The sequence below is a fragment of the Trametes versicolor genome (assembly GCF_000271585.1).
Source record: "Trametes versicolor FP-101664 SS1 unplaced genomic scaffold TRAVEscaffold_2, whole genome shotgun sequence".
Lineage (NCBI taxonomy): Eukaryota > Fungi > Basidiomycota > Agaricomycetes > Polyporales > Polyporaceae > Trametes > Trametes versicolor.
In genome coordinates, this window is record NW_007360322.1 from 2067074 (window position 1) to 2089250 (window position 22177).

A 22177-nucleotide genomic window follows, 5' to 3' on the forward strand; every position below is an offset into this window, starting at 1 on the left:
CTATACGACCAGGGCTAAGTCTGTGCCGGAATTCAACAGTTACCCCGGGCCGCGCACCTCAAGAAACCGACCATCCAGCGACCGACCAGCCGTACTAGCGCACTTCACCATTGACTTCGACGCTCAATATAGCTGTCTGGGCACCATATCTACAACCCCTGACTGCCACATACTGCCTCTAGCGCACCGAGTCAAGGGCACGGAAGATAAGGCCAACGACTCCGCCATCTACTTAGCCTGCGACTCGGAGAACTTCCTGAATGTCTCCGCTTGCATGTCGAGGAACTTGCGCACAATGGGCCTGCTGACAAGCTTCTGGTGCCACCTAATCGCCGTCGCCGTCAGCATCTCCATCGCGTTGCAACACTGGCGAAACCTGCTCACTTATAGACGTTTGGGAACTCCTTCTGCACATCGCCGCCCTCGACGCCCTCGAGCCCCCACCCAATCGCCATCTGGTTCCAGCTGCGCCGCCGGTGAGTCCTGTGCTTCCTCTCTGGTCAAACATTCGAAGCGAGGACGTACGTGATGAACGAAATGTCGGCGACGGTCAGCTTCCCGCCGACGAGCCACTCCTGCTTCGAGAGCACGGTCTCGAGCACGCCGAGCACGCGGAGGATCTCCTTCTGGTAGCGCTCGATCGCGCTCGGGAGCCTCTCGTGGTGGTAGCGCATGAACCACACCGCCTGGCCGAAGTACGGTCTGTGCTCCAAACTCGGTCAATTTTGCACCCGCGCAAGAGGAACGGAAACATAGCGGGAGACGCACCCCTGGCCGGAGGCCTGGAAGAAGAGCCACTGAATGAGCTTGAACTTCTCGTGCACGTCTGCGACGCTGAGCTTGTGCTCCTTGTCGTAATTCTCGACAAGGTACAGAAGGATAGCGTCAGACTCCCTATCATCCGAACACCCCTCGTCAGTTCTCGTCGATTACGCAGAGATAGGAGCGGAGGTAGGCACCAGATGGTGAAGTCGCCGTTGCTGTGATCGACGAGCGTGGGGACGCGCCCGTTCGGGTTCAGCTTGAGGTACTCTGGATTCTTATGTTCGCCTGTCCGGACATTGATGTTGACGATGTCATATTCCAGACCAAGCTCCTCGAGCACAACCGCGACCTTCCTGTATGCATCAAGCCATCCGCCAATTAGCTCGGGATAACGAAGCATGCGTCGCAACAAAACATAGCTCACAGAGGGTTAGGCCCGGTAACGTCGCCGTGAAGGGTGAACTGCTTGCGCGAAGACATTTCGAATAAGCAAACCTGCTTGAACGATAAGTTGTGAGGATGGTAAGGTTGGTTGTTGGTCGAGAATGCTGCCCACGGCCCCACCCACCTCCCATCCTTTATACCTTGCGTCGCGCCGTTCCCACCTTCAAGATTCCACGCTACTCGCTCATGCCTTTCTCCATCATCAGCTGCACACGGAGGCCATTACGCCTCGCTCTAATGCACAAGCTATCCGGACGCATACATCCACTCGATTCCGTCCGACGGGATCGGGTGCTGCGGGCCCTGTATGGTGACGCGTCCAAGGCGGCAGGGTAAGTCGGCTTCTGTAGATGTCAGTGAATATATTGTGATTAACTCCGATGTCTCCAGTGCAGCTGGCGAGCGCAGGAACAAGAACATACCCGGTGATACTCGAACAGCCTCTTACTCTTCGTGAAGTCAGGATATAGCGACGCTGGCAAATCGACACGGTCCTGAACGCCTTGGTGGATTGTGTCTCACGGTGAAAGAGCTTGTTCTAATGCGATTATGTGACATATTCAAGATACAGCTAGCTATGTGAGACTACGTATATGGAATGTTTCCAAGTTACTCACATTGTACATACAGCTCACAGAGATGTGCATATTGAGGCGTATGACCCCGATGCCGTCGAAAGGCTACGTAGACCTCAGGCACGACACCGTTCATCAAATATTGAACCGATGTGCTATATCCGCATGGCTAGGATTGGAGTGGTACAGCACATCCACGAGGAGAGGACGCACACTCACCACAACACCCTCCTTCCCGCGGACGGAGGAGACCGTGCGAGAAGATTCTCACACACTGTGTTCAACGGCGTTCGCGAGGGCGAGATCAGGTCCTTCAGGTGTGGGCCATAAATATCACCTCTGGACGTCATGGAGCACACCAGCGAGGGTCCTGCTGTTCTGCCCACACCCTTCACGCTCGCCGCTTGACTCTTGATGTCCACATATACCGCCGGCGACCGGACTCTCTCCAGATTGACGTGCAAGGAACAAGGCCACCGTCTCGCCCTCGAAGCCCCACTGAGGATTTCGTTGGGCAGGCGGTGCATAGGCTGGCAATGAGTGATAGACTGTTGTCTACTCGCCACTCAACCATGACGCTGACGCTGCTCGGTTCACTCCCCGTCTACTGCATACCCTAGCACTCCCATGGTCTCCTTATGCAAGTGTTCTCTTCATCAAGTCACCTCCACCTTGTTGATTTTTAAATTTGAACCCTAGCTCGAACAAGGTTTTGACGCGCCGAATGTGTGTCTCGCGAGTCTCAGCCTGCAGCTGGCCGTGTTTTCGAAGGTGCGCTGGGATTGTTGTCCTGTCTCTCCGGTATTTACGCTTCGTGTACTCTATCCATACGTCAACGGCCGCTTTCATCCGGATGAATTTTCCAGCTCGCCGCGTTGGCACTTCGGGCCAGGGGAGCGGGCGCGTTGCTGCCCGGGGGAGGACGTCGGAGGGCGAAGAGATATCCACAGAGCTCCAAGTATTTCCTCGCCGCGACGCCGTACGTGCGCATGCTTTGTGCGACTCAGTGAGCGTGTGGGCACAATAAATTTATCATCTCAAAGATCCACCGCCCGTGGCGAGCCGCTCCCAATACACGATTTGCACAGTCTGCGAGTGTCCGAGCAGCACGATTCCGAACGAGTCGGACTCGAGGCTGAGTGTGGCCCCGGTGTGGTGATCGGCGGGTGATCGCCCTAAGTGTCGGTTTTCCGAGTCCGGTTCTCATACTTACAGTAACACATGCCATCACTTGAGCAGCATGCAGTACTCGCCACCTCCGTGCACTACAACGTGGTGCACAGTGTGCATGCAGGCCCCACATAGCTTGATGCCGATGCAGGTCTGGACCTCCAGAGTACTCACCAAAGAGTCATCTCGGAACTATGGCAAGATACCGGGCGTATTGTTTATCTATGAGTTACTCTTCTAACCATTCTTGAGTGCGGTGTTTTTGCGGTGTTTCAAGCGGTTTCAAGCCAGTACTGGTGCTTTGTCCGACTGTTGCTATGTGGCTTACCCACGCACATCGAGGTGACCAAATCAGTCTCAGTCATCTTGCGAAAAGCATGGCCCAGAATGGCAAGGACGACCCTTATTACACATGCTCCGTACAGCCACAAGCCACCCAGACGCTGCGGAAGCAGTCAGAGTCCTTCAGAGTCGCGCTGAAGTTGAAAGCAGCCACGGATGTGCGCCATATGTTTTCCGGCGGCCGAGCACGAGTTGCACCCGATGTTTTACTGGCGACTCATGGTGCAGGGGCCCGGGCATGTGCCACACGCAAATCGCCGTGCGTATGTCGTATTGATGTGGCTATATGCATCCGTCCAGCATGCCAACGGGCCTAGCCTTAAGGGTGCACTCGGATATGAACAAAATACCGTACGACGTTCCGAAAAACAAATACGCCAAGGGTTCTTGTGTCAGACGCTCACGTTATTGCTGGGGGGTGCGTCACGAGTGCGCGTTCTGCGATAAACATCCGACAATGGACAACAGCGAAGCGAGAAGGTCGCTAAGCGATGCTGCGCAGGGTCGGGTGATGATGCAATCCCGGTCGTTCGAGAGGAACTTCTGCGAGTGCGTTGAACGTATCAAGCACCGCGCGGCTTCCTAAAGCTTCACGCGTGTCTGCCACACCGACGCGCGCAACCCCACGTGGGGTGCATCTAGCTCGGAATCTTGCGCACATACCTCCGTGCTATAAGTACGAGCTGAGCACGGACAGAGAACGGTGTCAGCTCCGAGACACGCTCATCCCCCTCGTGCTATCCGCCGCTCACCCGCAATGCAGTTCACCGCATCCCTCCTCGCCTTCGCAGCCCTGGCCCTCGCCAGCGTCGGCACCGTGGCTGCGGACGAGCAGCTCCCTGCTAAGGCCGCGCCGCATCCCGAGGTACGTAGCGCAGTGGCTGTCTGAACACCGTCGGAGCGCTGACTTCGCTGGAACAGCACGCAACGACCATCTGGAAGCCCACGGCTACCAACGTCGTTACGCGCACCTTCACGGGGTCGCGGGTCGAGCAACACTGGACCACCGTCTCGCCGTACATGTACACGACGACCGTCCCGATCACCTGGACGCAGACACAAACGCAGACGCAGTACACGCCGATAATCACGGACGTGCCCGCAGCCCGTCGTCATGCCCGCGACTTCGGGAGTTCTTAAGGTAAGCCAGACCGTGTCCTTACGATGATAGGAGGTTGGCTGATCAAGGATGACCAGTTGTCGTCTTAATGATTTGTGATGTTGACCCTTACTGTATGGGATCGGAGGATAGGTTTCGGCTTTCAAATGTATCATTGTACGCTGTTAACGACGGTAGCGATCCGAGACGTGAGACCTACAGTGGCATGACTGCTCATGACAGTTAGCAAGGCTCCATGCAAAGCAGAAGTGGGGCGCATCTTGGTGCAGTCTCATACGCATGCGGTAACATTGTGACAGGCATACACTTTCACTTGAAGGCTCTTGAAGGCGCGTTACAACGAGGAACGCGCAGGAACATACTTAGTGAAAGATCTGTGGAATATGTCCTTGATTTTCGACGCACGGCCTGAAGCCTAGGACCACGGTACGTGGACTTGGATAGCCTGTCTTCAGAGTAGTAGTACACCCATAGTTTCATCAGACAGGCGCGTGCAGAGTGAGCGAGTGCAATTACAAGATGACGGCAGAAAGCAGGTTTCGTCGATCGACGCGGAAGCGTACTTAGCGGCGGTTAACCTTATTCAGTCACGTGGGCGAATATTTGTAGCGACTTTGTAATCGGGCGCAGAAATCTCTTAGAGTCGATCGTCCGCCGTCCCGTTCTACACCTCTCTTACACACCACCACCACCATGGCCGACATCATCGTAGCCCATCCTGAGTCCCAGTCGGGTCTCTACACCTGCCTCTCATGCACGATCGCATTCCTTTCCGCGGAAGAGCAAAGTGAGCATCTGTTTTTGACTTGCTCGATTCGCACCAGGACTGAGCAGTGGTCCAGGGGAGCACTACCGCTCCGATCACCACAGGTACAACATGAAGCGTCGTGTGGCAGGTCTCCCGCCCGTAGGCGCTGCGCTATTCAACCAGAAAGTCCTGGACAGACGGGCGGAGACTGCGATCATGACTTCCCCGAAGGGATCGGCATGTGAGGTTTGCGGGTAAGCACGATCCGTCTGGATTCCCGGGCTCGTCCCTGACGGCATGTACAGCAAGAGCTATACCACCGAGAATGCGTACAGGACGCATCTGAGCTCGAAAAAGCACAAGGATACCGAGCTTCGTGCCGCAGCCAAGGCGCGGGCTCGCGCTGAAGCTCCTGAAGAAGCGGAGGCGGTCGAAGCGATCCCCGAGGCCGGCCCATCCACACAACCCGCTGCTCCGGCATCGACCACGCTAGCGACCGTCGAAGAGGTCTCCTCGCAGCTGAAGAGTGTCGCGCTGCAGGTCGACGAGGACGCCACGGAGGAACAAATAAATCAGACCATCGACGAAAAGATCGCGGCCGCCCGCGCGCGCATCTCCCCCACGCAGTGCCTCTTCTGCCCCGTCTCCTCCGCCTCGCTCGACGACAACCTCACGCACATGTCCGCCGCGCACTCGTTCTTCATCCCCGACGCTGAGTACCTCGTCGACCTCGTCGGCCTCATCACCTACCTCGGCGAGAAGATCGCGGTGGGCAACACGTGCGTGTTCTGCAGCGGCCGCGGCCGCGAGTTCCGCACGCTCGAGGCCGTGCGCAAGCACATGCTCGACAAGGGCCATTGCAAGATCGCGTACGACAGCGAGGAGGATCGGCTCGAGATCTCCGACTTCTACGACTTCACCGCGTCGTACCCGGACGTCGAGGACCGCGCCGCGCGCAAGGCCGCGCGTGCCGCACGGCGGGCCGCGAAAGCAGCCGCAGAGGGCAAGACCCCGGAGGACGAGGAGTGGGAGGACGACGAGGAAGTGGACGACTCCGACGTCGACGAGATCGTCGAGGAGAGCACGTCGGACGAGAGCAGCGACGACGACTCGGACGAGGAGGAGCCGCTCGAGAACGAGATCGCGTACGGCGACTCGCACTTCGAGCTCGTGCTCCCCTCTGGCGCGCGGATAGGCCACCGCAGCATGCGGCGGTACTACGCGCAGTCCTTCCCGGGGGCGCCGCGGAACGGCAAGCCCGAGGACCCCAACTCCGGCGCCGCGCTCGTGCGCAGACTGCTGGCGGACAAGAACTCCGCGCTGGTGCCCAGGGGCGGCGGGTTCGGTGCGTTCGGCGCAGGGTTCCAGGTCGTGAAGGCGCGGAATCGGGGAGAGGCGCGCGAGGCCGGACGTCATGTCCGCGAGCACAGAGACCAGCGCAGGAAGGAGGACTTCAAGACGAAGGTTGGCTTCCGCCACAACAACCAAAAGCATTTCCGCGACCCGCTGCTGCAGGTGCGTTGCTGCCCCACGTTCGTGCTGCTGACTGCCGTACTGACACACCTCCACAGTGATCTGCCGTCTGCTTTTGCGCTTGTATTATGTTTCGTACGTAGTGTATGCCATATGACGACATGGGGGAGGTGAACAGTGAAACAATGATGAGTCTGCGAGAAGTGTGGCACGAAAAGTCTGTGAAAATCGTCATGATGGTGATAAGTAGGAAGCTGCTGCGCGGGAGAGGGAGATGTTGGGGACTGGGGATGGATGGGAACGAGCGACCAGAGGTCGATCTTGCATCTCGGGTATCCGGACGACGTACGGGGCAATAAATGAAACAATGCGACGAAAGCAAGCTCAATGACAATTGATAACCCAACCAGGACGAGTTCGGGGAATAATAACTCAGTACACATACGACGCCGGCACCACGCCCTCCTGTCCCGTACGGGCGTCGCGCGCGTACCACCATCTGAGAAAGATTCGTTGTTGTCAGCGATATGCTACCCCGGGACAGAAAGCGTACTCACGCGTCATCTCTATCATCTAGAATCTCAAGCTCCTGCCCCGCCTTGACAGGCAGCTCGCCCTCGCCATCGCCGTGGAAGGAGTACCGCGCGTACGCCGGCCGACTCTGCTCTTCAGGACCCATACCGCCACCAAGCGCGTCCGACGGCGTCTCCGCACGCAAGTAGTTGCTCGCGTCGGGCCCGCTGAACGGATCGTCGTGCACAGCAGCGCCCGCGGCCGCTGCACCGCCCATGGCCGCGTAGCCTGCCTCCTTCTCCGCGTTTGGCCCGAAGGGGCTCGAGCCGAGGATCGTGGAGCGCGTCGCCGCGTTGATGTGTTCGAGCAGCGAGGACGGGCGGTGCGTGGAGTCGTCGTCCGCGTCTAGCTCACTAGCGTCGAAGGTGTTCACCTTGTCGTCCCGGCGTGCGAAGAGAGTCCAGAGGATCTCGATCAGCGCAAGCAGGAACACGATGCCGGCGGCGATGGCGATCGAAATAAGAATGACGACGCCGGTGGCGAGGAAGTCTGAGAGCATTCGGGTCAGCGAAGGTGGTAAGTAAGCACGCATTCTTGAACACTCACGACGGCGGTTGAAGTTGATCGTCTGGATGGAGCGGAACAATCCAGCGAGGGCGCCAGGCGTGCCGGACTCGGTCGTCGACACAACGAAGGGCGTGAAGGTCGAACCGTCGAACAGCGCCGCGGATGCGTTACCGAATGACGAGTCCGTGAGCGTACCAGAGACCATCAGGACACGGTCGGACTCGATGATGCTGTTGCCGTCGTGCGTGTTCTGCACAGGGACTATGGTCAGCTGCGCCACATCGGTCGTGCCCTGGAGGGTGCCACCTGAGGCCATAGTCAGCAAACCATGATCGCTCGCAGGTGTCATTTATGCTCACCGACAGAGCTCCAGGACTGGCCGTTCCAGAAGTACAGGAAAGGCGAGGTTCCGTCCGTCGTCCGGCCAGCAGCGAAGATGCTGTTGATATTCCCAGCGTTGACCTCCGCGGCAGTGACCGGGCCAGGGAGGTCGCTACCACTGCCGACGGCGGACCAGGTGGTGTTCGAGAACGCGTACGACGCGACGTTCGCGGGGGTGTTATCCGCCAGCACGATTGAGCCCGCAGCAATCAACGCATTGTTCTACCAGAGACAACGGTGTTAGTTTGCATGTAGAGTAGAAATTTTAGGAATGCTTACCCCGGCATACACGACGGTCGAAACATCGCCCTTGATGCCGTTCCCGAGCGCGCTCCACTGCTTGTTGGTCGTCTCGAATGAGCAGATGGCCCGGCACGGCGTCGACCCCGCCTGGTCAAACGAGCCTGCGACAACCACGACGTCGTCGCTGGCGGGAGACGCCGTAATCGAGCGCACAGTGACACTACCGCTCGTCGCTGAGAGCGGCTGGAGACCGGCCGAGTCCCAGGCCTGGGTCGCGAGGTCGTAAATCGCAAAGCCGCTGCCTTCAATCCCGGTAACGGAAAACTCGCCGCCGATGAAGAGCGAATCGCCCTTGACGAGCAGGCTCCGCACCGTTCCGTTCGGCTGGTTGCCCTTCAGCGGAGTCACGGTCTTCGTCTTGTCGTCGTAGATCGCGACGTTCTGAGCCTGTACCCCGGACACGCTGTACGAGAAGTTCCCGCCGATCACGACAACCTGGTCACCCGACGAGCTGTTCGTCCAGAATGCGCCCGCGAGGACTGCGGGTGCAGGGGCGGGGGCAGCGCTAGGGAGGGGCGCGAGGTTGGACGCAGCCGACGTCTGTCGCTTGAAGATGCTCAGCACGTTGAGGGTCGGGATCCAGCCAGCACCGGCACGACGGTGGTGCGAGCGGCGCGTCTTGGCAGTGGTCGTAGCAGCGCTGGTGGTAGTGGGCGCGTCGAATTGAACACCAAGCGGGGAGACCTGGGGCTCGCCATCATCACCGTTCTGTACCATTACGAAGCCAGAGGCACCGAAGCGCAGAGAGGCTGCGACGTTGCCGCCAACGAATTGTTGTGTGCTCGATGTGCCATTGCCGACGAACGACATAGACCCGATGAGGAACCCGCCGCTGTTGACCCAAGAGCTGCTGGCGATATCCCACGCCGCGAAACCATCGGCGTTCTGGCCCTCAGTGCTGCCCGCAGAAGATAGGAGCGTGGTGAAGTTCCCGGCGACGAGGATCTGGTTGTCCGAGGTGTCCAGCGAGGTCACCGCACCGTCAACGCCACCTTCTAGTGCAGACCACGAGTTGCCCGAGACGGAGTACATAGCGATGCTCTTCAGTGCGCTGTTGGAAGACTGCGCGGTGTCGGAGAAGGAGCCGCCCACGTAGACATTGTCGCCGCTGATGACCAAGGAGGTGACAGGGCCGTTCAGCCCGTTGTTTGACAATGTGGCGAGGGCACCATTCTTGAACACTGCGATGTTGGACGCGCCAGAAGCAGAGCCGGAGGACAGAGTGAACTGACCACCGAGGAAGATCGCGCCGGATGAATGGTGCGCTACGGCAGAAATAGCGGGTACAGACGCAGAGGAGGTGACGGAAGTGGCGCCGCCGAGGGCGGTCAACAGGTCGAACCCGATGCTATCGAGGGAGGTTACCGCCGAGGTAGGTAGAACGGTGGACGCGCTGGACGTTGAAGACGCGCTGAGCGGCCACTCCAGGAAACCGAACCCACTCTCCGCCGCGGCCGTCGAGTTAGTAGTAGAGGTGGAGTTCGCGCTCGACGTCAAGTTTGCGCTGGTCAAGACAAACTGCACGCGGTCCGCGACTAGCTCGTATTTGCCGTTCTGACCGGTACCCTCAGGTGCATCGGCCAGAGTGAGTGCGATAGTCGTCTGGAACGCAGGGGACGTCGGGACGATCGGACCGCGGTAAATGAGTGTCGACTTGTCCTCCGTGTTCTGCTGGGAAACGGTCGTAACCCACGGTTGCTGGCCGCCTCCAGGGAAAACGACGACCTTGACGCTCGTGCGGAGTGGGCAATCCTGGAAGTTCGTGCACCCAGGGACAAGGATGTTGACGTCGTACTGGCCGGACGCCGAGACGTACGGCATCCAGGTGAAGCTGGGACCGGCAGCGGCTGACGTGCCGACATCGACAGTGGATACCAGCACCGCCTGCGTGGTGCCCGGGATGGATGTGTCGGCATCCTTCTCCAGCCAGGTCCCCGTGCGTTGCGTGGACGACGACTGGGGCGCAAAGCATGACTGGCCATTCTGGGAGTCGATTGCGGAGGCGAATGCTCCCGAAGAAAGCAGCTGGAGGATATGTAGGCCGGGTCCGGCACCCTCCCACTCGGAGAGCGTCAGCTGGAAGCCAGTGATGTCGAGGTCAGAGTTGAACAGGAAATCCTGATACGGCACGGCCGGATCTGTCAAGAGCGGGCACGAGTCGGTGCAGGTCTTGTTCGTGTTGGTAGTCGGATCGAAGTACTGCAGCTGCTGGACGGCATTATCAGGGATGGTGGCGATGCTGCAGGATGCTCAGCCGAATAGTACTACAAGAATACATGGTCACTCACCTGAAGGCTGTAGTGCCACGACCGCTCAAGAATGTGTTGCCCAGACGAAGGCCTCTCGCCGTAAGGAACGTGAACGTCCTCACCGTGATTACAGCCTTGTTGCCGTCGGCTGCGAACCACGTATTTCCGGCACCGTCCGCACCTGCGGGGCAGAGGATGTTCTGTATATCGCTGAACTGACTGTCCGTTGAAGATGGCGCAGCAGACACGTCGGAAGCGTTGAGCGGGACGGGGACGAGAGAGGACGAGAATGGTGTTGCTCCTGATGAGAACGGCACATTGGGATTGTTGGTGTCGTTGAGAGGGACGGAGCCGTTGCCAAAGGACGATATGAAGGAGCCGGAGAAGAAAAGACTGGATTGTGACGAGTTGGTCGTTATAGACAGGACTTCAGCTGCCGCGCCTGTCAGCCCGCCGAAGGGGGCGGCAGACCAAGAAGACGATGCGATATCCCAGACCGCGACGGACGCGCCTGGGGAGCTGAACTGACCACCGGCCCAAATTTGCTTCCGTGAGGTATCGCAGAACAGCGCGCGTACAACTCCGTTGGGTGCATTGGTTCCAAGAGCGGATATTGAACCCGAAGAAGACGTATACGATGCGACGTTGCTCGCGGACGTGCTCCCGACAGATGAGAAGCTACCTGCGAAGTAGAACACGTCGCCGAGCGCACAACCTGCCAGGATGCTGCCGCCGGTGTTGGTGGACGCGACCTTTGACAGAGAGCCGTCTGAGGATGACCGAGCGAGAAGGGACGCGGTGGAGGGGTCGAAGGTTACAGAGGAGGAGTTTGTGACAAGATCAAGACCTGCGAATGCTCCGGCGAGGCCGACCTTGCCCATGAGATCGAAGTCGACGAGAGGGGAGCTAGCGAGGGCCGCATGGGCGCATATAGCCAGAAAGAAAGCGGTTATCATGAGGGGCGAGCATGATCTGCACGCCATAGCGTGCTGGGGAGGGGTATCTTGCACGACGAGGGGGAGAAGAGACAAGAGTCTGCTACGAAGCGCGTGGGCAGGGCGTTGAGTGGTTGGCTACGCGACATCAACGTGCACGCTACTCAACGTTTGCTTATGTCAGCAATTCTCACGCCCGTTATATCCATGAACGCCTACACCGCCTCGGATGCTGCAGTGACTTCAACTTTTGATCATCCTCAACAAGTGTTTTGTGTCTTGGCGACAACTTGGAGATTATTGTCGGCGTCGCTCTCTATGAATAAGCTTGCCTTAAATACGTCCTCCCAACGTAAAATAGGACGTTGTGACGATTTGAATCAATACGTGGGCTAAGTAAGGCGCTGCGGTCCCCGCACACCCGCTGAGAATGATCCCTTAAATTGAGGCAGAGACGGGTAGGAGCGGTACTAACGACGTGATATGCAGCCGCGAAGTTCCGAGTCGACTCGGACACTGCGTCGCAGTAAGTAGTATTTTAATTTTAGCTCGTGGCTGTAACGTGTATGATTTGACATTGATTGGCTCGGAAGCCCCTGATCTCTACGCCTTGCGAGCAGCAATATCTCGATACGATTTTCGCCGTAAGACGTAGGGACATAGTAGGGACAGCACAATAAGTGCACTGATTCGCTGGCGTGATACGGTTAGGAGAGACACGTGGATGCCACGCGAGCTATTCCCATACAGAGACCGTGCGAAGAATTGTCGCGTTAGAGGTACAGCCACACAGCGAAGGGCCCAAAAATCCTCTACCCGGGATGATAAGCCGAATAATCCTACGGATCATTCTCAACTGTCGCAGTGGGACTTGGATGACATGTACTATCTAGGACAAGTATCCTGTTCAATAGGTTGTGGTGACCCTCGGGTGACCCAGCAGAGCTTCGCGCCGCCTGTGACCCTGCCACCAGTGCGCGCGGATATTACACGTACGGTTATCGACGTCGGGCATCTGTTCGAAAGACGCGAATGTCCAAGATGCTCTTGGTGTTACTGTTCGAGAGAAGTAGTAGGTGAGGATGCGTTCATGTTGAAGGAATGTTCGACAAAGTGGCAGATCCCGCCAGCCTTTACACTTGGGCGTCCTGTACGGGTTCATCCTTCCAGGAAGCTGAGAGGGAATAGGCTATTATTACCTTGCAGCTTGTGAGAGTCATTGGGTGCCGCTACTGTACGTGATACTATTACTGATGAACCGGCTACCGAGGTCTATAAGGTAGGCTGTAGCAAATACGGTATATACGTGCCTCGCTTCCCGTCAGTAGCATGTGCCGATGCGCTCATTTCTAGCTTCTTCTATATGGCGGCCGGACGGCTATAGACTCTAGTGCGGTCAAGTCTGCTCCAGCTGCCCCGCACGGTCACAGGACATGTTCTCGTGGGACCCTCCGTGCCCCCTGACCCAATCGGTGCGGCAGAATTGACCCATGAATCAGCGCGGCCGCCATGGACCCCTCATACCCACGCCTGCTAGCCAGAACACACGCCGCGGCCCGCGCGCGAGAGTTCTGCATGGACGCGCTCGCTTCCGCCTGCCTGCCTATCGCGGTCCCGGACGCCGCGCCGCCTCGTATAAAGCGCGTTCTGTCTCGGCTGGGAGTCGCCATCCCACAGCACCGGACCACTGTGACCACCTTGACCGACTACCACGACCGCTGCTGCCGTCATGGCCTCTGAGCAACAGATGAAGAACCCGCTCCTCGTCGGGCGCGCGATCCGCGCACAGCTCGAGAACGAGGTCCCGCAGGACCTCCCGCTCGAGCGCGACTTCCGTGAAGACTCGGACTACACCATCACAGACCAGTGTGTACCCTTTCAATGTCGTGCACGAGATCGCGACGTTGACAGAGTCGCGCAGTGTGCAGGGCCTCCACAAAAGCCTCTGCAAGGAGCCACGAACGCTGGAGCTCGTCACCTCCCTCGTCTCGCACCTGCACGCGTTCGCGCGCGAAACACAGCTGACGCACGCTGAGTGGACGACGGCGGTCAAGTTCCTGACGCGTGTGGGCAAGGAGAGCACCGAGTACAAGAACGAGTTCGTTCTACTGAGCGACTGTTTGGGCTTCAGCGCCCTTGTGGACGAGATCAATCATCCGAAGCCTGCGGTGGGTCGCCATCGTCGTATACACGGTGCGAAAGCGTGTCTGACTCAAGAAATTTGTAGGGTTGCACGGACGGATGCGAACCCGGACCCTTCTATACGGAAGACGCACCAGTGGTCCCATCCGGCTCATCTCTCGCCAAATCCAACACGCAGGGCGAGTCAATGGCCTTCGTCGGCACAGTGAAAAACCTCAAGGGTGAGGGTATCAAGGGTGCTACCGTGGATGTGGTTAGTGTCAACTCTGTTGCACCACCCGAAAACTATATTCACTCACCTCCTATGGCAGTGGCAAGCCGATGGAGACGGTGTGTATGACATCCAGTACCCCGACCGCGAAGAGCCAAACGACCGCGGCAAAATTCTCGCGAACCCAGATGGCACGTTCAGTTACCGCGGAATATTGCCCACAGCCTACCCCATCGTACGTATCTCCCAGTCGGCTTTCGCTACAATTTGGTTTGAGCGTGACTGTTTCGTAGCCGAGCGATGGGCCTACTGGAGACCTTTTACATGCACTAGGTTAGTAAAGATCGGGAAATCAAAACTCACTGCGGGCGTTGTTGACGCATGCTAACACATAGGCCGCCACCCTCATCGCGCGTCTCACATTCACTTCACAGTCAAGGCCCCTGGATATGACGAGTGCGTCTTATGCACGGCCGTCCTTCTGATGCATGCGCTAAAAGTGACTCACAACATACAGCCTGACCACCGCGCTCTACCCCTCACACTCGCCATTCCTCGGGACGGACCCGGTATTCGCTACCAAGAAGTCGCTCATCTGCCAGCTCGCTGAGGAGAGCGACCCGAAGCGATGGACAGAACTCGGCTTCAAGGATGGCGAGGTGCACGGGGGGCGGGTGTGGGTGTGGAAATTCGACTTCGTGCTCCCGACTGCTGAGCAGGTCGAGGAGCTCAAGCAGGCGCGCGCGAAACAGTCCAAAGCATGAGTCGGTGCCGATGCCGTGGAACTTGTTCAACCAAGTATTGTCGACAGGTGTGGAAGGTTGTGTACGATTGCAGTGTACAGGAGTGTGCTTCTAGAGTGTGCCGCATAATTCAATCGTCTGGTTCGATCGTCCAATGGCGGAAGGGGTATTCCTGACTTCGTTGATCGGGTCCTGCAACTCACCAAAGGTCATACGCGACCACTCTGAGCACAGAAGACGCAGCGATCAAAGTTGTGAAGTTATGAGGGTGGATGAGGGAAAAGCGATGATAGGATTATGCAAAGTCTAGCCTCTCTTTACAGCAACGTCGCTGGCGTCGAGGTGCAGGCCCACTGGCAAAGAGTGCGGGGAGTACATGTCAAGTCTCCTATAATAGGGAGATAGAAGTATATGTTAGCCTTGCATGAGCCAAGACAATGACCGGACAATCCACCGAGCATGAGACAAACGTACTGGGGGAAGCGGTAGCGGTGCACGACCGGGGGCTTCGCGTCAGTGATGAGCAGCGTCTCGTCCGAGCCCTGCGCCGAGAGCAGAAGGTGCTTGAACAGGATGTCCTTCCACACCTCCCCGGAGGTCATTGTCCGCGAGACATATTTCGCAATCAGAGTGTCGTCGCTGGGGGCGGGAGCGAACTTGTAGAACGCGACGACACCAAGCCCGGCGATAACGGCGGTGCGCCAGAAGGGGGTGTTGAACACTTTATACAAAGCCACATATGGTGAGTCTGAGTAACTCACGGAGAACATGAAGACATGCGCACCTTCAGGCGGGTACACGTTCGTATCGTGGTACTCCTCGTGGTGCTCGTCGTGATGGTGCTCGTCGTGAGCATGCGAAGATGCCGCTCTGCGCTGAAGAAGAGAGGTGCCAGCCCGTTGAGTTGGGCGCAAAACGGCCCCGGCCGCCCTTGCGAGAGACATGTCGCTGAGGTCAAGGATGGGGTGAGGTCAATGTCCAAGAATGCGTTGAACGCCGTCTTTCCGCTCGTTGACGCTGTGTGTGCTTACGTAATATGGCGCCCACTCCGAGTCCTCGCGCGAGGGCCGCAGACGTTCCCATCTCTCTGTGAACCATCATCTTCGCGACGTTGCTCTCGCGCGCGACCCTCCCGCGGACCTGGCTTCTAGCTGTTTTCGTTGCCTATCTGCGTGCCTGCTCAGGTTGAATTCCAACCGCGTGCCCTGCTCGGCTCTATCTTCGCGACATGTCAGCCTCTGAAGACATGCGTCGTGTCAGCCTCGGTGGCCTATATAGCTCACGACGCTGGGTCCGACACTCCCTAGCACTCTAGCATACTGACCATCTATTCTCGCGACTCTTCGCCGTACCAAACTCACCGACTCACTCCTTCAACTGTACCTAAATCCCCGCGCGCCATGCCTTACACCACCCGTACTCGCGCACCTCTCCTCCCGGTCGCGATTTCCCAGTCTCCGCTCCTATCTGGGACGCTGCCTGCCGACCTGTTCTATAACCTCGCAAAACCCCTACCCATCATTACCATTGGTCCGTGCGACCTCGGCGCCGATCGCCCTCCCGCTCAATCAGACGCTCGGTGGCCCTCACCTGCGTCCTCATCCTCATCACTCTCTTCCACCCTCTCTTCCCCCGCGTTGATCTCCCCCAAGGACGTGATCTCGCTCCTCAACCTCCTCGAAGCGATGGACAATGACGTCTCGACGGAGGTTCAGCGCGTGCGGCTCGGCATTCAGGAGACGCGCACGCTCGTCCGGGAGTGTCGGGAGGAATCCAAGGCGCGCGCATGCGAGTTGCAGAAGAGGCGGGAGAAGGAGCAGAGCGATACGAAGGGAGCGGACGATGACTTCTGGCTGGGTATGTAACCTCGACTGTTTGTACGTTGAGTGTTGGGGCCGTGTGCCCAGTATAGACGCTATTCGCGCCACCATGAAGTTCATGACTGTGCGTGATTGCTAGAGGTGAGCATACAGTCCTTGCAATGCCTTAACGCCAGAGCTCGGACAGTATTGAAGGGCCTCATAGGAAGGTAAGCTTACCGTACAGTGTGATACGAGCGCCCTGAGGAGGTATCACAGATGTCGTAACTCTGCTGTGCCGCCGGTGGCCTCCTCGAACATCGGCCGTTCTAGCGAGTCGTACGGGTTGTGTCGATCCCGCGTTATCAACTCTATCATCCCTGATGCACAGTTTATTTGACATTTGACTTGGAAGTGCACAGCCTATACTCGGACGCCTCATATATCACCGCGACCACACACGCCACGAGACGGTACCCCAGTCCAGAGCCCTACTTCCGTATGTTCAACTTCGCTCAGAGTATGAACCGCACCATGATTGGAGCTAACTTCGACAAGTTGATATACCACACAGGCTATGTGGCTCCTGGACACTACGACCGGGAAGCTGCATCATATCGCAGACCCGTCGCGCGAGAACTACGCTATCCTCTCACACGTCTGGATCACGGGCAAAGAGCAGTCGTTCCAAGAGTTACAGGCCCTACACGCACTCACCGCGCGCGAAGCATGGGGCGTCCGCCTCGGTCGACTCGCCGGACGCGCGGCGCCCTCGCCCCTCGCGAAGGCGTCGGAGAAGATCCGCGAGTGCTGTGCGTTCGCAAAGGCGCGCGGGTACCGCTGGCTATGGGTCGACACGTGCTGCATCGACAAGACAAGCAGCGCGGAACTCTCGGAGGCGATCAATTCGATGTACCAGTGGTACGCGCAGGCGGGCGTGTGCTACGCGTTCTTGCACGACGTCAGCGACGAGCAAGATCCCCGCGTGCGGGGCTCGCAGTTCCGCCAGAGCCGCTGGTTCCGGCGTGGGTGGACGCTGCAGGAGCTCATCGCGCCGCGGGAGCTTGTGTTCATCTCCAAGGAGTGGCGTCCGTTCGGGACAAAGACGAGCTTAGCGGACGTCGTGGAGGATGTCTCGGGCGTGGAGCGGGCGATTCTAGGGCATACTCGGCCACTGAGCACCGTCAGTGTCGCGCGACGCATGGCGTGGTTCGCGATGCGGAAAACGACTCGAGTGGAGGACGAGGCTTATTCTCTGATGGGCATATTTGGCGTCAACATCCCGACCATATACGGCGAGGGCCGCAACGCGTTCTATCGACTGCAAGAGGAGATCCTAAGGCACACCCCAGACCAGAGCATCTTCGCGTGGGGTCCGCTCGTCTTCGAACGGTACGGGTGGTCGTGCGACCAGTTCCTAAAGGCACCGCTCCCAGAAACGACCAGCGAAGACATACCGAACGAATACCTCTTCGCGCCGTCGCCCACCGCGTTCGAGCACTCCGGGGGCATCACGCCGCTCCCGCTCGACGACTTCGAGCGCGAACTCTCAACCAAGGTCCCCGTGCCCGAGTACACCATCACGAGCTATGGCATCCGCACGCGGCTTCCCCTGGCGACGCTCTGGCGGCCCGTGCCGCTTTCCACGACGCACCCGCAGCTCACGGTGCACGTCGCCGTCCTCGCGTGCACGGATGTGAACGACGGGCTTGTCGCACTCCTCCTTCGCTCTCCCCTAAACCAGAACCACGAGCAGTATGAGGTCGGATGCCGATACCCCGCCGGATTCGTGCGTGGCGCGACGCTGCGCTGCCTCCAGGAGAGCTTCGCGCTATCCCCTTCGCATAGTATGTCAAAGACGCCGAGCGGTATCAGCTCCGAGCTGGCGTCCGTGTACGTCCCGTACCGCCCCTTCGAACAACCTGTGGTGTCGTATGCGACCCGGCACAACATACGACGGCCACCTACAGAGCGTAACGGCGACACGCCCGCGCGCACGCTTTTTCTCTGCCCGTGCGAGGTGATCATCCCCCAATGGACCGTGGCGCACCTGCTCAAAGCGGACTATTGCATCTCTGCGGCACCTTCCGCGGTTCGAACCGTTGTCCACGTTCCGGAAAAGGGTCCGCTGGTCTGCGTCGTGCTCTCCCGCGGAAGCGGTAAGGACGGCATCTACATAGGACTGGGACCTTGCCCGGTGTCACACTCTTTATTCATGCCCCCATACCTCACTGCGCTGGTGTCTTTCCATGGGCCGCCAGTCCATCCAGAGGTCGTTGATAGCGCGGAAAGGAGCATCCATCGGCCTAGGCCAATGCCGGAGTCTTGCAAAACGACACACGTGAACGAATGGCGAGACAGCTCTACTGAATGCGTAAGCGAGACGGGGATCCGGGTGAAGCTGGCGTTCGGAGCGTGGACGGACTATATGGACAGCGGGAACCATCGCGGGTTGTATGCGCTGACGATAGAGCTAGAGAATATCAGCTCGGGCGAACGTGGTATTTAGTTCACGAATGTTGTATTGCAGCTCGCTATGAGGTGTCTCACCCCATTCTCGATGCGGGGATTAACGGATTGCTCGATGACGTTTGATGATGGATGGATTGGTATGTCTTCTACTAAGGACACCCGTGAACGCAGCGGCTCTCCATAACGGATCCAGTCGTAGCCAAAGAGAAAGGTCTGTCGATTCGCATTGGTATCTGCAAGTCGGGGCCACATCAGCGCAAAACTCCATACCTGTACTGCAGGCGACAAGGTTCCGTGAACTATACCCACGACGATCGTATTACACCGGGGTGGCCCATGGCGCGATTTCGTCCGCACTATAAGCTCTATCAATATTGAGATCCAGCATGTGCTAGCGTACAGCCGCGTCAGATCGTAAGTTGGTGCGCATGCATAGTGACCCACGTTGTCGTTCGCGGACAGGACAAGATTTTCGTCCAGAAGCATGCGCTCCATCACGCTCTCGTCGAGCTTCTTTGGGTCTCCGGAGGGACACGACCCTCTCCCCATGTTCTTCCAGGCAGAATGTGCAAGCCACCGACCACGCTTCACAGCGTTATGCATCGACCTAGGGGCCACGACCCGGCTCCCAACACTGAGAAAAACGTATTGCAGGGATGGGACGGCGTCCATTTGCTCCTTAGCAGTCTGCTGGTGGTTGAGGCTGGAGATGGCGCGGACAAAGTCCTTTGAATACGGGACTGCGGTGTTAGAGCCACGCGCGATGTCGGCGATGTCGGCCTGGACGAATACGCGTAGGTGGGTGAGGCGCAGCGGACGGATGGCCTCGACAATTTTGGACTGGGGCGCGGGAGTCTGGTGGTCAGTACGCAGCTTGGAACCACGGACATAGGTGATGGACACGCACGAGCAGATCTTCCCACTGCATAGTAGCGATGGGCTCTCCTTCGGCGACCCTGTCTTCTATTACCCGTATGGAATAGAAGAGCGCAAGCGCGAGGTGTGTGAGCCGCGGGACAACTTCCGGGGGGAACAACTCTGGGCGCACGCGAGGGCCGTAGCACAGGGCGATCGTCAGTTTCAGATGCGTAGGCGGCGTCGTGCGCAAGATGTCCACCAGGTGCTCCGTCAGGTGTAGTGTGTAGCACACGTCCAGCATGAGGTGACGCACGGGGCATGTCAGGCCGAGAACAAAGACAAAGAGCAGGTCCCCCATGACGCGGTCCAGATGTGCCCATGACTGATGCTGCTGTCGCTCCTTGTTCGCCTCGCGAATCCGCCAATGGTCCGACACGTCCTCTGTGAGCTCGTACATGGGGCCAAGGGACAGCGTGCCGTCCAGAGAAGGGAACTTGTACGCAAGGATGTCTGTGCGCATCATACCTTGGTCCGTGCATATACCTATCTTGAGCGACCGCAGGGCGGGATATTGCGCGCCCCTTTCGCTGAAGAGCGTCGTTCGCTCTGTGATATCGAGGACCTCGAGAGTAGGTGCGAGAGGGCTCATAAATGCATCGAATGCGGCGGTGGGGACTCCAATTTCTCCACCAAAGAAGGGAAGCGAAACCAGCGAGACAGGGAGGACACGCAGCGACGAGACCGAACGCGTGGCTTTGATAATCGCCTCCGCCTCGTCGCACTCTCCTAGGAGCCCGAGCTTGCGCAGCGTCGCTATACGGGCGATGGCTTCGGGTATTCGCGGATCCGCGAGGCATCTGAATGTGTACTTGGGATGAGGTAGCGTGAGGGACTCGAGGTGCGTGACGCGTTCCAAAAGGTCCAGTATGCGTCGTGCGACGTCCTGGCGAGCCTGTTCATCGACTTCAAGGACGCGGATTTCCAGAGCTCGCACAAAGGGGAGGCGAGACTCTGCGTCGGCGACAACGAAATCGTGGAACGCGCGGACCGATCGCTCATCCACGAGAGCGACAGGCCTCATGCGAAGCAGCCGTTTCAAAGCCACCGGGTGAAGGGCGTGTGAAACCAGCGCAAATGAGAGCACCGTCGCTGCGTCGTCGAGCAATTCGCAGACGAGTTCCAGGACATCGAGGTCAAGTAGTTGCTGCATTATTCGTTCAGATCCGAGATTCAACGCGTACGAGTCCTATGCTTGAAATAAGTTAAAAGATAAAGAGGCATCAGCAAATTTCACTCGAGACAAGATGACCACCCCTACCTCTACTGTGCTGCGGCGTGAGTAAAGTTTGGTGTGGATGGAGCCTGGGTGGGAGGAAGCACCGTGCCGGAACATCGATAGGGTGCGTCATGCATGGGGGTCGAGCCACAGTCCGCGATAGCTACGTCGCGAAGCTAAATGCCATGCGCCGGTCACGGGTCTCTGCGGGATCTGGACCTGTTAGCAGCACTATAGAAACACAGATGGATCATGCACGGGCGGAGCGCGCTCCTCTTTCTAACCTTGTCTCCTATCCCTCCAACCCTCTCACCTCTCGCCACCAACCCCTACCTGTCCTCCTGCATCTGTGGCCGATTGACACAATGTGTACGTCCATGCGCCCATCGCACCCCAGATACACCACTTACATGCTGTGCTGTGTTTCTGCGCGCATATATGCGACGCATATAGCTACCGCAGCGGCGACCCAGACACCCCGCCCACCCCTGCCGACGCGCAAGTCGTCAATCGATCCCGAGGCTGCGCTTAAGCTTGAGAAGAGTCTCGCACAGCGGCCCGACAAGCATGAACTCATCGATCGCAACATCCTCAAGGGTACGCCCGCACTCCCCGTCCTCAGATGATTGCTCAATCATGCGAGGGAGCTTAGACGACACCGTCGCGCCCTCATTGCAGGCTGCAAAGGAGAAGCTGCAGCGTTCCCAGCTCGAGGTGAGCATGGGCAATCGGATGAAGTTGTTCGGAATCTGAACACCAGAACACCGTCAGGACAAGCTTGAACATGCGCTGCAGGCGCGACCCAAGCCCGATGAACTCGTCAAGGAAGGGATTCTTAAGGGTGAGCCAGGTCATTGTGTCGTGAGGATACATCGGCTGAACATCAGACAGATGATGACGCCCCTCCAGCCTGAGTCGGCGTCGCATCGTGATGATTAGGGCTTGTGGGTTGCGCTCTAGGCTATTGGCATGTATGAGTAGTGTATAGTGTTTCCTGTACGATGACCGGCGTGTGAGCAGACACCTAGGAGGATATTTATGATCGAGTTGCAACTCGACTCACCATCTCTGCTGGAAAAGGCTCCGACGAG

General features: G+C 58.2%; 8 protein-coding genes across 8 annotated transcripts; 4 read left to right on the forward strand and 4 right to left on the reverse strand.

The window, feature by feature from the left end:
- Positions 1-228: 228 nt before the first annotated feature.
- Positions 229-1245, reverse strand: TRAVEDRAFT_114024 (glutathione S-transferase C-terminal-like protein; the record flags this gene model as incomplete). Its single annotated transcript, XM_008036211.1, has 6 exons — positions 229-325; positions 385-465; positions 526-702; positions 769-894; positions 960-1118; positions 1190-1245. 6 exons carry the CDS (start codon positions 1243-1245, stop codon positions 229-231), a joined length of 696 nt encoding a protein of 231 aa, XP_008034402.1.
- A 2773-nt stretch (positions 1246-4018) lies between these two features.
- Positions 4019-4605, forward strand: TRAVEDRAFT_26513 (uncharacterized protein). Its single transcript, XM_008035369.1, has 3 exons — positions 4019-4161; positions 4218-4437; positions 4494-4605. Exons 1-2 carry the CDS (start codon positions 4054-4056, stop codon positions 4434-4436), a joined length of 327 nt encoding a protein of 108 aa, XP_008033560.1. The 5' UTR covers positions 4019-4053; the 3' UTR covers position 4437; positions 4494-4605.
- Positions 4606-5104: 499 nt separating this feature from the next.
- On the reverse strand, positions 5105-11664 carry TRAVEDRAFT_141701 (uncharacterized protein). Its single transcript, XM_008036212.1, has 9 exons — positions 10690-11664; positions 8378-10640; positions 8077-8320; positions 7757-8023; positions 7195-7699; positions 6734-7136; positions 5470-6677; positions 5259-5418; positions 5105-5203 (listed from the first exon to the last, which is right to left on the reverse strand). Exons 1-6 carry the CDS (start codon positions 11631-11633, stop codon positions 7070-7072), a joined length of 4290 nt encoding a protein of 1429 aa, XP_008034403.1. The 5' UTR covers positions 11634-11664; the 3' UTR covers positions 5105-5203; positions 5259-5418; positions 5470-6677; positions 6734-7069.
- Positions 11665-13297: 1633 nt separating this feature from the next.
- Positions 13298-14702, forward strand: TRAVEDRAFT_62764 (aromatic compound dioxygenase; the record flags this gene model as incomplete). The annotated part of the gene is made up of 7 exons (XM_008036020.1): positions 13298-13451; positions 13507-13753; positions 13813-13980; positions 14039-14173; positions 14232-14271; positions 14334-14394; positions 14456-14702. Exons 1-7 carry the CDS (start codon positions 13315-13317, stop codon positions 14700-14702), a joined length of 1035 nt encoding a protein of 344 aa, XP_008034211.1. The 5' UTR covers positions 13298-13314.
- A 255-nt stretch (positions 14703-14957) lies between these two features.
- TRAVEDRAFT_141706 (uncharacterized protein) lies at positions 14958-15652 on the reverse strand. Its single transcript, XM_008036213.1, has 3 exons — positions 15466-15652; positions 15156-15402; positions 14958-15069 (listed from the first exon to the last, which is right to left on the reverse strand). The coding sequence occupies exons 1-3, from the start codon at positions 15623-15625 to the stop codon at positions 14988-14990; spliced, it is 489 nt and encodes a 162-aa protein (XP_008034404.1). The 5' UTR covers positions 15626-15652; the 3' UTR covers positions 14958-14987.
- Positions 15653-16081: 429 nt separating this feature from the next.
- On the forward strand, positions 16082-18989 carry TRAVEDRAFT_43369 (HET-domain-containing protein; the record flags this gene model as incomplete). The annotated part of the gene is made up of 3 exons (XM_008035634.1): positions 16082-16538; positions 16594-16625; positions 17055-18989. The coding sequence occupies 3 exons, from the start codon at positions 16082-16084 to the stop codon at positions 18987-18989; spliced, it is 2424 nt and encodes an 807-aa protein (XP_008033825.1).
- Positions 18990-19060: 71 nt separating this feature from the next.
- TRAVEDRAFT_26516 (uncharacterized protein) lies at positions 19061-19590 on the reverse strand. Its single transcript, XM_008035370.1, has 3 exons — positions 19397-19590; positions 19223-19343; positions 19061-19165 (listed from the first exon to the last, which is right to left on the reverse strand). The coding sequence occupies exons 1-2, from the start codon at positions 19499-19501 to the stop codon at positions 19272-19274; spliced, it is 177 nt and encodes a 58-aa protein (XP_008033561.1). The 5' UTR covers positions 19502-19590; the 3' UTR covers positions 19061-19165; positions 19223-19271.
- Positions 19591-21358: 1768 nt separating this feature from the next.
- TRAVEDRAFT_141711 (uncharacterized protein) lies at positions 21359-22150 on the forward strand. The gene is made up of 5 exons (XM_008036214.1): positions 21359-21455; positions 21540-21683; positions 21739-21800; positions 21858-21927; positions 21978-22150. The coding sequence occupies exons 1-5, from the start codon at positions 21452-21454 to the stop codon at positions 21998-22000; spliced, it is 303 nt and encodes a 100-aa protein (XP_008034405.1). The 5' UTR covers positions 21359-21451; the 3' UTR covers positions 22001-22150.
- Positions 22151-22177: the final 27 nt, after the last annotated feature.